Source organism: Panulirus ornatus, chromosome 44, assembly GCF_036320965.1.
Source record: "Panulirus ornatus isolate Po-2019 chromosome 44, ASM3632096v1, whole genome shotgun sequence".
Classification (NCBI taxonomy): domain Eukaryota; kingdom Metazoa; phylum Arthropoda; class Malacostraca; order Decapoda; family Palinuridae; genus Panulirus; species Panulirus ornatus.
In genome coordinates, this window is record NC_092267.1 from 4,388,455 (window position 1) to 4,402,099 (window position 13,645).

At 39.9% G+C, this 13,645-nt stretch overlaps 1 protein-coding gene across 3 annotated transcripts in view; it reads right to left on the reverse strand.

The window, feature by feature from the left end:
• Positions 1-13,645, reverse strand: part of LOC139762681 (GTP-binding protein 2) — an 86,646-nt gene that overhangs the window by 10,794 nt on the left and 62,207 nt on the right. For all 3 annotated transcript variants that reach the window (XM_071687640.1, XM_071687641.1, XM_071687639.1), the window contains one exon: positions 13,334-13,521. In XM_071687640.1, coding sequence (XP_071543741.1) covers positions 13,334-13,521 — 188 coding nt within the window. The remainder of the gene's footprint in view (positions 1-13,333; positions 13,522-13,645) is intronic.

Sequence of the window (13,645 nt, forward strand, 5' to 3'; positions counted from 1 at the left end):
GCCTAAACCATTTCAAAACACCCTCTTCTGCTCTCTCAACCATGCTCTTTTTATTTCCACACATCTCTCTTACCCTTACATTACTTACTCGATCAAACCACCTCACACCACACATTGTCCTCAAACATCTCATTTCCAGCACATCCACCCTCCTGTGCACAACTCTATCCATAGCCCATGCCTCGCAACCATACAACATTGTTGGAACCACTATTCCTTCAAACATACCCATTTTTGCTTTCCGAGATAATGTTCTCGACTTCCACACATTCTTCAAGGCTCCCAGGATTTTCGCCCCCTCCCCCACCCTATGATTCACTTCCGCTTCCATGGTTCCATCCGCTGCCAGATCCACTCCCAGATATCTAAAACACTTTACTTCCTCCAGTTTTTCTCCATTCAAACTTACCTCCCAATTGACTTGACCCTCAACCCTACTGTACCTAATAACCTTGCTCTTATTCACATTTACTCTTAACTTTCTTCTTTCACACACTTTACCAAACTCAGTCACCAGCTTCTGCAGTTTCTCACATGAATCAGCCACCAGCGCTGTATCATCAGCGAACAACAACTGACTCACTTCCCAAGCTCTCTCATCCACAACAGACTTCATACTTGCCCCTCTTTCCAAAACTCTTGCATTCACCTCCCTAACAACCCCATCCATAAACAAATTAAACAACCATGGAGACATCACACACCCCTGCCGCAAACCTACATTCACTGAGAACCAATCACTTTCCTCTCTTCATACACGTACACATGCCTTACATCCTCGATAAAAACTTTTCACTGCTTCTAACAACTTGCCTCCCACACCATATATTCTTAATACCTTCCACAGAGCATCTCTATCAACTCTATCATATGCCTTCTCCAGATCCATAAATGCTACATACAAATCCATTTGCTTTTCTAAGTATTTCTCACATACATTCTTCAAAGCAAACACCTGATCCACACATCCTCTACCACTTCTGAAACCACACTGCTCTTCCCCAATCTGATGCTCTGTACATGCCTTCACCCTCTCAATCAATACCCTCCCATATAATTTACCAGGAATACTCAACAAACTTATACCTTTGTAATTTGAGCACTCACTCTTATCCCCTTTGCCTTTGTACAATGGCACTATGCACGCATTCCGCCAATCCTCAGGCACCTCACCATGAGTCATACATACATTAAATAACCTTACCAACCAGTCAACAATACAGTCACTCCCTTTTTTAATAAATTCCACTGCAATACCATCCAAACCTGCTGCCTTGCCGGCTTTCATCTTCCGCAAAGCTTTTACTACCTCTTCTCTGTTTACCAAATCATTTTCCCTAACCCTCTCACTTTGCACACCACCTCGACCAAAACACCCTATATCTGCCACTCTATCATCAAACACATTCAAAAAACCTTCAAAATACTAAATCCATCTCTTTCTCACATCACCACTACTTGTTATCACCTCCCCATTTGTGCCCTTCACTGAAGTTCCCATTTGCTTTTTTCTTTGAAAAAGAAAAAAATTCAGAGGTATAGGGTGTCAAAAAGTGAGCACATTTTTTTTGGGACACCCTGTATGTGCAAATCACTTAACTAATTAGCCTAGAATTGTTTTTGGCCACAGACTCACACTCAAAATACTTAATGACTCCTATGGTGAGATGTTAAAGAAAACAGTTTTTCTAAAAAAATTAATTTTGCAAATGCTACAGATTTTCATGAAAATCTCAATAAAGATGTTAATCATTATGGTGAATAGGTACTTGACGTTAAAATACAGTATTTCATGAAATTGTTGACGTTAATGACACTTGGGTTAAATATATAAACATTCATATGCTACTTACTTGACTGTTTATCCTATAGTTAAATTTCTGGTCAGAGATTCACATTCAGCACACTTAAAAGCACATATGATGAGATTTAAAAAAAAGTTAAACAAAAATGCATTCAGCTCAATTTTGTAAGTTCTTCAAATTTTCCTGAAAATCTCAATATAGATGATAATCCTTCTGCTGAATATGTATTTGAAGTCAAAATGTGGTATTTCATGAAATTTTCAATGTCGATGACACTTGGGATAAATATATTGGCATTCGTATGGTAATTACTTGATTAATTAGCCTAGAATTACATAATTGGTCACAGATTCGCATTCAGCACAATTAATAGCACCTATATTGAGATTTTAAAGAAAATATAAAAAAATGAAAAATTAAGAAAAATGCCTAGCATTTTGCTCAATTTTGTAAGTTCTTCAGATTTTCATGAAAATCTCAATAAAGATATCAATCCTTATACTGAATACACATTTGAAGTCAAAATACACTATTTCATGTTGTCAACATGATGATACTTGGGGTAATTATATTAACATTCATATTCATATGCTAATTACTTGACTAATTAGACTAGAATTATGTTTCTGGTCACGGATTTGCATTTAGCCCAATTAATAGCAACTATTTTGAGATTTTAAACAAAACTGAATTAAAAAAAAAAATGCCAAGCCTTTCCCTAAACTTTGTAAGTTCTTCAGATTTTCATGAAAATGTTAATACTTATCCTGAATAAATATTCTAAGTCAAAATATGGTATTTCAAGAAACTGTCGACATTAATGAGACTTGTAGTAATCATGTTAATTCATATGCTAATTACCAGATTAATTAGCCTAGAATTACATTTTTGACCACATATTCACAGCATTCAGCAGTCAACAGTACCTATGGTGAGATTTTAAAGAAAATATAATAAAAAGAAAAAAACAAGAAATTGCTATGTAATAACAGAGCATTCTGCACAATTTTCTAAGTTTTTCAGATTTTCATGAAAATTTCAATATATAATATGTTGATACTTATGCTGAATATGTATTTTTCTATTATTTATTATACTTCGTCACTGTCTCCCACATTAACGAGGAAGTGCAAGGAAACAAACAAAAGAATGGCCCAACCCAACCACATACATCATAGAAGGCAACTAAAGGGGACGAGAGCGGAGGGCTGGAAACCCTTCCCTCCTTGTATTTTAACTTTCTAAAAGGGGAAACAGAAGAAGGAGTAACGCAGGGAGTGCTCATCCTCCTTGAAGGCTCAGGTTGGGGTGTCTAAATGTGTGTGGATGTAACCAAGATGAGAAAAAAGGAGAGATAGGTAGTGTGTTTGAGGAAAGGAACCTGGATGTTTTGGCTCTGAGTGAAACTAAGCTCAAGGGTAGATGGGAAGAGTGGTTTGGGAATGTCTTGGGAGTAAAGTCAGGGGTTAGTGAGAGGACAAGAGCAAGGGAAGGAGTAGCACTTCTCCTGAAACAGGAGTGGTGGGAGTATGTGATGAAGTGTAAGAAAGTAAACTCTAGATTGATATGGGTAAAACTGAAAGTGGATGGAGAGAGATGGGTGATTATTGGTGCATATGCACCTGGGCATGAGAAGAAAGATCATGAGAGGCAAGTGTTTTGGGAGCAGCTGAGTGACACAGTGTGTTAGTAGTTTTGATGCATGAGACCGGGTTATAGTGATGGGTGATTTGAATGCAAAGGTGAGTAATGCGGCAGCTGAGGGAATAATTGGTGTACATGGGGTGTTCAGTGTTGTAAATGGAAATGGTGAAGAACTTGTAGAATTGTGTGCTGAAAAAGGACTGGTGATTGGGAATGCCTGGTTTAATTAGAGATATATACATAAGTTATACGTATGTAAGTAGGAGAGATGGCCAGAGAGCGTTATTGGATTACGTGTTAATTGACAGGCACGTGAAAGAGAGACTTTTGGATGTTAATGTTGAAAAATGTGTGGAGGTCAAGAACGTTATCTTGGAAAGCAAAAATGGGTATGTTTGAAGGAATAGTGGTTCCAACAATGTTATATGGTTGAGAGGTGTGGGCTATAGATAGAGTTGCACGGGGGAGGGTGGATGTGCTGGAAATGAGATGTGTGAGGTGATTTGATTGAGTAAGTAATGGAAGGGTAAGAGAGATGTGTGGTAATAAAAAGAGTGTGGTTGAGAGAGCAGAAGAGGGTGTTTTGAAATGGTTTGGTCACATGGAGAGAATGAGTGAGGAAAGATTGACCAAGAGGATATATGTGTCAGAGGTGGAGGGAATGAGGAGAAGTGGGAGACCAAATTGGAGGTGGAAAGATGGAGTGAAAACGATTTTGAGTGATCGGGGCCTGAACATGCAGGAGGGTGAAAGGCGTGCAAGGAACAGAGTGAATTGGAACGATGTGGTATACCGGGTTGGACGTGCTGTCAATGGATTAAACCAGGGCATGTGAAGCGTCTGGGGTAAACCATGGAAAGTTTTGTGGAGCCTGGATGTGGAAAGGGAGCTGTGGTTTCGGTGAATTATACATGACAGCTAGAGACTGAGTGTGAATGAATGTGGCCTTTGTTGTCTTTTCCTAGCACTACCTCGCACACATGAGGGGGGAGCGGGATGTTATTCCATGTGTGGCAAGGTGGCGATGGGAATGAATAAAGGCAGTGTGAACTGTGTGCATGTGTATATATGTATGTGTCTGTGTGTATATATATGTGTACATTGAGATGTATGGGTATGTATATTTGCGTGTGTGGACGTGTATGTATATACATGTTTATGGGGGTGGGTTGGGCCATTTCTTTCGTCTGTTTCCTTGCGCTACCTCGCAAACGCGGGAGACAGCAACAAAGCAAAATAAATAAATAAATAAATATGTATATGTCTGTGTATGTTGAGATATATAGGTATGTATATGTGCGTGTGTGGACGTGTATGTATATACATGTGTATGTGAGTGGGTTGGGCCATTCTTTTGTCTGTTTCCTTGCGCTACCTTGCTAACATGGGAGACAGCGACAAAGTATAATAAAATATAATAATCATTGTGGTGAAGAGGTAATTAAAGTCAAAATACAGTATTTCATGAAATTTTGAATGGTAATGACACTTGTGTTAATCAACATTCATGTGTTGATTACTTGACTATTTAGCTTAGAATTACAAGTTTGGTCACAGATTTGCATTGTGCATTATTAATTATGGTAAAATTTTACAGAAAATCAAATTTTTCAAAACACTCAAGAAAAATGTAGCATTTGAAAAACTTTGAAAGTTCTTCAAATTTTCATGAAATATCAATATAATATGATGTTAATAATTATGGTGAATTGGTATTTGAAGTCATAATACAGTATTTCATGAAACTGTGAATGTTAATGACACTTGGGTAATTAAAATTCATATGCTAATTATTTGACAAGCCTAGAATTCCTCTTTAGTCACTGATTCACACAGCACACTATGATGTGATTTTGGAGAAAATCAAAATTTTCAAAAAATCAAGAAAAATTCCCGGTAATAGCCTACAATTTTACTCAAATTTGCAAGATTTTCATGATAATTTCAATATAGATGTTAATCCTTGCTGAACATGTATTTGAAGTAAAAAAACGGTATTTCATGGAACTGTCAATGTTAATGACTGGGTTAATATTAACATTGATATGCAAAGTACTTCACTATTTAGCCTATAATTATGTTTTTGGTTACAGTTTCGCATTTAGCACAATAGCATCCATGTTTTTTTTTGAAAAATCAAATTTTATATGAAAAAAAATCACAAAATGCCTAGCATTTTGCTCAAATTTGCAAGTGTTTCAGATTTTCATGAAAATATCAATGTAGATGTTAATCATTATAGTGAATAGGTAATATGGTATTTCATGAAATTGTGAATGTTAATATTAGACCATTGATGTAGTTATACTAACGTTCATATGCTAAATACTTGAATGATTAACCTTACATTATGTTTTTTACTACAGATTTGCATTCAGCACACTTAACAGCACCTATGATGAGATTTGAGAAAATATTTTTCGAAAAAATCAATGCCTAGCATTTTGCTCAAATTTGCAAATGTTTCAGATTTTCTAGAAAATCTCAATATAGATATTAGGCATTATGGTGAACAGGTATTTGAAGTCAAAATACGGCATTTCATGAGATTGTGAATGTAAATTTTCCATAGGGTTGTTATATTAATATTCATGTGCTAATTACTGGAATAAATAACCTAGAATTACGTTTCTGGTCACAGATTCACATTCGGCACATTCAATAGCACCTATGGTGGGATTTTAGAGAAAATCAAATTTTCAAAAAATCAAGAAAAATTCAAGCATTTTGCTCAAATTTGCAAGTGCTTCAGATTTTCATGAAAATCTCGATATGGATGTTACTCATTATGCTCCTGAAGTAACAAATAAAAAAGGTTTTCCATGAAACTGTCAATGTTATGACACTTGGGTTAATGATATTAACATTCATTTTTTTTTTTTTTGCCGCTGTCTCCCGCATCTGCGAGGTAGCGCAAGGAAACAGACGAAAGAAATGGCCCAACCCACCCCCATACACATGTATATACACACAAACACACACACCTACACAGCTTTCCATGGTTTACCCCAGACGCTTCACAATCTTCAATCCACTGCAGCACGTCAACCCCGGTATACCACATCGATCCAATTCACTCTATTCCTTGCCCTCCTTTCACCCTCCTGCATGTTCAGGCCCCGATCACACAAAATCTTTTTCACTCCATCTTTCCACCTCCAATTTGGTCTCCCACTTCTCGTTCCCTCCACCTCCGACACATATATCCTCTTGGTCAATCTTTCCTCACTCATTCTCTCCATGGGCCCAAACCATTTCAAAACACCCTCTTCTGCTCTCTCAACCACGCTCTTTTTATGTCCACACATCTCTCTTACTCTTACGTTACTTACTCGATCACACCACCTCACACCGCACATTGTCCTCAAACATCTCATTTCCAGCACATCCATCCTCCTGCGCACAACTCTATCCATAGCCCACGCCTCGCAACCATACAACATTGTTGGAACCACTATTCCTTCAAACAAACCCATTTTTGCTTTCCGAGATAATGTTCTCGACTTCCACACATTCTTCAAGGCTCCCAGGATTTTCACCCCCTCCCCCACCCTATGATCCACTTCCGCTTCCATGGTTCCATCCGCTGCCAGATCCACTCCCAGATATCTAAAACACTTCACTTCCTCCAGTTTTTCTCCATTCAAACTTACCTCCCATTTGACTTGACCCTCAACCCTACTGTACCTAATAACCTTGCTCTTATTCACATTTACTCTTAACTTTCTTCTTTCACACACTTTACCAAACTCAGTCACCAGCTTCTGCAGTTTCTCACATGAATCAGCCACCAGCGCTGTATTATCAGCGAACAACAACTGACTCACTTCCCAAGCTCTCTCATCCCCAACAGACTTCATACTTGCCCCTCTTTCCAAAACTCTTGCATTCACCTCCCTAACAACCCCATCCATAAACAAATTAAACAACCATGGAGACATCACACACCCCTGCCGCAAACCTACATTCACTGAGAACCAATCACTTTCCTCTCTTCCTACACGTACACATGCCTTACATCCTCGATAAAAACTTTTCACTGCTTCTAACAACTTGCCTCCCACACCATATATTCTTAATACCTTCCACAGAGCATCTCTATCAACTCTATCATATGCCTTCTCCAGATCCATAAATGCTACATACAAATCCATTTGCTTTTCTAAGTATTTCTCACATACATTCTTCAAAGCAAACACCTGATCCACACATCCTCTACCACTTCTGAAACCACACTGCTCTTCCCCAATCTGATGCTCTGTACATGCCTTCACCCTCTCAATCAATACCCTCCCATATAATTTACCAGGAATACTCAACTTTTTTTTTTTTTTTTTTTTTTTCCTTTGTTGCTGTCTCCCGCGTTTGCGAGGTAGCGCAAGGAAACAGACGAAAGAAATGGCCCAACCCACCCCCATACACATGTATATACATACGTCCACACACGCAAATATACATACCTATACAGCTTTCCATGGTTTACCCCAGATGCTTCACATGCCTTGATTCAATCCACTGACAGCACGTCAACCCCGGTATACCACATCGCTCCAATTCACTCTATTCCTTGCCCTCCTTTCACCCTCCTGCATGTTCAGGCCCCGATCACACAAAATCTTTTTCACTCCATCTTTCCACCTCCAATTTGGTCTCCCTCTTCTCCTCGTTCCCTCCACCTTCGACACATATATCCTCTTGGTCAATCTTTCCTCACTCATTCTCTCCATGTGACCAAACCATTTCAAAACACCCTCTTCTGCTCTCTCAACCACGCTCTTTTTATTTCCACACATCTCTCTTACCCTTACGTTACTTACTCGATCAAACCTCTGTAATTTGAGCACTCACTCTTATCCCCTTTGCCTTTGTACAATGGCACTATGCACGTATTCCGCCAATCCTCAGGCACCTCACCATGAGTCATAAATACATTAAATAACCTTACCAACCAGTCAATAATACAGTCACCCCCTTTTTTAATAAATTCCACTGCAATACCATCCAAACCTGCTGCCTTGCCGGCTTTCATCTTCCGCAAAGCTTTTACTACCTCTTCTTAGCATATAGTATGCTAATTACTTGACTATTTAGCCTAGAATTACGTTTTCTCTACATATTCGCATTCAGCACAATTAATAGCACCTATGGTGTGATTTTTCTTAATTTCTTTTTTTAAAAATCAATATTCTTTAAAATCCCACCTTACATACTATCAAGTGTGCTGAATCGGAGTCTGAGGCTAAAAAAGGAATTCTAGGCTAAATAGTCAAGTAATTAGCATATGAATGTTAATATCATTAACTCTATTGTCATTAACAATGACAGTTCCATGAAATACTTCTTTTTTAACTTCAAATACATATTCAGCATAAGGATTAACACCTGTATATTGAGGTTTTCATGAAATTCTTTAGCACTTGCATTTTTTTCTTTTTAAATTTGACTTTCTTTAAAATCTCATCATAGTACTTTTAAGAGAGGAAAGTGATTGGTTCTCAGTGAATGTAGGTTTGCGGCAGGGGTGTGTGATGTCTCCATGGTTGTTTAATTTGTTTATGGATGGGGTTGTTAGGGAGGTAAATGCAAGAGTCTTGGAAAGAGGGGCAAGTATGAAGTCTGTTGGGGATGAGAGAGCTTGGGAAGTGAGTCAGTTGTTGTTCGCTGATGATACAGCGCTGGTGGCGGATTCATGTGAGAAACTGCAGAAGCTGGTGACGGAGTTTGGTAAAGTGTGTGGAAGAAGAAAGTTAAGAGTAAATGTGAATAAGAGCAAGGTTATTGGGTACAGTAGGGTTGAGGGTCAAGTCAATTGGGAGGTGAGTTTGAATGGAGAAAAACTGGAGGAAGTGAAGTGTTTTAGATATCTGGGAGTGGATCTGTCAGCGGATGGAACCATGGAAGCGGCAGTGGATCATAGGGTGGGGGAGGGGGCGAAAATTTTGGGAGCCTTGAAAAATGTGTGGAAGTCGAGAACATTATCTCGGAAAGCAAAAATGGGTATGTTTGAAGGAATAGTGGTTCCAACAATGTTGTATGGTTGCGAGGCGTGGGCTATGGATAGAGTTGTGCGCAGGAGGATGGATGTGCTGGAAATGAGATGTTTGAGGACAATGTGTGGTGTGAGGTGGTTTGATCGAGTAAGTAACGTAAGGGTAAGAGAGATGTGTGGAAATAAAAAGAGCGTGGTTGAGAGAGCAGAAGAGGGTGTTTTGAAATGGTTTGGGCACATGGAGAGAATGAGTGAGGAAAGATTGACCAAGAGGATATATGTGTCGGAGGTGGAGGGAACGAGGAGAAGAGGGAGACCAAATTGGAGGTGGAAAGATGGAGTGAAAAGGATTTTGTGTGATCGGGGCCTGAACATGCAGGAGGGTGAAAGGAGGGCAAGGAATAGAGTGAATTGGAGCGATGTTGTATACAGGGGTTGACGTGCTGTCAGTGGATTGAATCAAGGCATGTGAAGCGTCCGGGGTAAACCATGGAAAGCTGTGTAGGTATGTATATTTGCGTGTGTGGACGTGTGTATGTACATGTGTATGGGGGGGGTTGGGCCATTTCTTTCGTCTGTTTCCTTGCGCTACCTCAGATGAAAGAAATGGCCCAACCCACCCCCATACACATGTATATACATACGTCCACACACGCAAATATACATACCTACACAGCTTTCCATGGTTTACCCCAGACGCTTCACATGCCCTGATTCAATCCACTGACAGCACGTCAACCCCGGTATACCACATCGATCCAATTCACTCTATTCCTTGCCCTCCTTTCACCCTCCTGCATGTTCAGGCCCCGATCACACAAAATCTTTTTCACTCAATCTTTCCACCTCCAATTTGGTCTCCCACTTCTCCTCGTTCCCTCCACCTCCGACACATATATCCTCTTGGTCAATCTTTCCTCACTCATTCTCTCCATGTGCCCAAACCTTTTCAAAACACCCTCTTCTGCTCTCTCAACCACGCTCTTTTTATTTCCACACATCTGTCTTACCCTTACGTTACTTACTCGATCAAACCACCTCACACCACACATTGTCCTCAAACATCTCATTTCCAGCACATCCATCCTCCTGCGCACAACTCTATCCATAGCCCACGCCTCGCAACCATACAACATTGTTGGAACCACTATTCCTTCAAACATACCCATTTTTGCTTTCCGACATAATGTTCTCGACTTCCACACATTCTTCAAGGCTCCCAGGATTTTCGCCCCCTCCCCCACCCTATGATCCACTTCCGCTTCCATGGTTCCATCCGCTGCCAGATCCACTCCCAGATATCTAAAACACTTTACTTCCTCCAGTTTTTCTCCATTCAAACTTACCTCCCAATTGACTTGACCCTCAACCCTACTATACCTAATTACCTTGCTCTTATTCACATTTACTCTTAACTTTCTTCTTTCACACACTTTACCAAACTCAGTCATCAGCTTCTGCAGTTTCTCACATGAATCAGCCACCAGCGCTGTATCATCAGCGAACAACAACTGACTCACTTCCCAAGCTCTCTCATCCCCAACAGACTTCATACTTGCCCCTCTTTCCAAAACTCTTGCATTCACCTCCCTAACAACCCCATCCATAAACAAATTAAACAACCATGGAGACATCACACACCCCTGCCGCAAACCTACATTCACTGAGAACCAATCACTTTCCTCTCTTCCTACACGTACAAATGCCTTACATCCTCGATAAAAGAGGGAGTGGGAGGTGGGTTGATTAGAAAGGGTAGTGAGTGGTGGGATGAAGAAGTAAGATTATTAGTGAAAGAGAAGAGAGAGGCATTTGGACGATTTTTGCAGGGAAAAATGCAATTGAGTGGGAGATGTATAAAAGAAAGAGACAGGAGGTCAAGAGAAAGGTGCAAGAGGTGAAAAAGAGGGCAAATGAGAGTTGGGGTGAGAGAGTATCATTAAATTTTAGGGGGAATAAAAAGATGTTCTGGAAGGAGGTAAATAAAGTGCGTAAGACAAGGGAGCAAATGGGAACTTCAGTGAAGGGCGCAAATGGGGAGGTGATAACAAGTAGTGGTGATGTGAGAAGGAGATGGAGTGAGTATTTTGAAGGTTTGTTGAATGTGTTTGAGGATAGAGTGGCAGATATAGGGTGTTTTGGTCGAGGTGGTGTGCAAAGTGAAAGGGTTAGGGTAAATGATTTGGTAAACAGAGAAGAGGTAGTACAAGCTTTGCGGAAGATGAAAGCCGGCAAGGCAGCAGGTTTGGATGGTATTGCAGTGGAATTTATTAAAAAAGGGGGTGACACTATTACTGACTGGTTGGTAAGGTTATTTAATGTATGTATGACTCATGGTGAGGTGCCTGAAGATTGGCGGAATGCGTGCAAAGTGCCATTGTACAAAGGCAAAGGGGATAAGAGTGAGTGCTCAAATTACAGAGGTATAAGTTGGTTCAGTATTCCTGGTAAATTATATGGGAGGGTATTGATTGAGAGGGTGAAGGCATGTACAGAGCATCAGATTGGGGAAGAGCAGTGTGGTTTCAGAAGTGGTAGAGGATGTGTGGATCAGGTGTTTGCTTTGAAGAATGTATGTGAGAAATACTTAGAAAAGCAAATGGATTTGTATGTAGCATTTATGGATCTGGAGAAGGCATATGATAGAGTTGATAGAGATGCTCTGTGGAAGGTATTAAGAATATATGGTGTGGGAGGCAAGTTGTTAGAAGCAGTGAAAATATACACATATACATTTGTATATAATCGTACTTGCTTGCCCTCATCCATTCCTGGTGATACCCCACCCCACAGGAAACAACATCGCTACCTCTCACTTCAGTGAGGTAATGCTGGGAAAACAGACAAAAATAAGGCTACATTTGTTCACACTCAGTCTCTAGCTGTCACGTGTAATGCACCGAAACCTCAGCTCTCTTTCCACATCCAGGCCCCATAGCCTTTCCATGGTTTACCCTAGACGTTTCACAAGCCCTGGTTCAGTCCACTGACATCATGTTGACCCCGATATACCTCAATATTCCAATTCACTCTATTCCTTGCAAGCCCTGATCACTCAAAATCTTTTTCACTCCATCCTTCCACCATCAATTTGGTCTCCAAATCTATCTCTTCACCGATGTTCTCATTTTTTCGTATCTTTTGCACTTTATTTACCTTCTTCCGAAGCACCTTTTTATTCTCCCTAAAGTTTACTGATACTTGCTCACCCCAATTCTCACTTGCCCTCTTTTTCAATCTTGGCACCTTCCTCTTCATCTCCTGCAGCTTTCTCTTGTACAAATCTCCCAGGCTTTGCACTTCTTCCTTGTAAATAGCACCCAAATGCCTCTCTTTTCTCTTTCACTAGCAACTTTACTTCTTCATCACACCACTCACTACCATTTCTAATTGGCCCACATGCAACTCATGCACATGCCATTACTGCTTCCCTAAATACCTCCCATTCTTCACCCACTCCCTTTGCTTCACTTAATCTAGCAAACATGTTTGGTGTGGAATCTGCACACACCTTTGGAAAAAGAAAAAAATTACCTATCATTTCCCTATCTGCCCAAATACATCCATTTTTGACAGAAGCATAGATGAAGACAAGTTTGGGCAAATGATACATGTATCACTCAGAGAGTTAGATCCATAGCCTAGCATCTTGGGTACAGTGGTAAACAATGGATGCATAAGGTGAATCCACCTTGAGCTGATGGTGGGTAAATAATAGTATATTATTGGGATTATACCTAAGTTTTAACCCAAAAGGAATGGACCTCTCAATTCTCTTAATAATTTTACTTTAAATGAAATACAATATGTGCTTAAAAATAGTACTTATTAATTTACTCACGGAAGACTACACAAAAAGTCAAGATCTAAAAAAAATTAATTTCTTTCAACTAACCTGAAAATAGAAGCATGCTCTGGGTCTTGCTTCAACACTCATAAGTTTCATTCCTTTGCGCAAACTCAGATCTGGGCCTCTCAATGACAATGAAGCAGACTGTCCAGCACATACCACTCTGCAGGGAACTTTGTTGCGATGGATTGACCCAATAGTTACTGGGACAAAGCTGCAGTTATCCATTGGACCTGCCAAAAATACCTTCCTACATTAGCTCATCTAAAAGTCATAAAACTATATTTTCTTTTATCATACTTAGTCGCTGTGTCCTGCATCAGTGAGATAACGCAAGGAAACAAACGAAAGAATGGC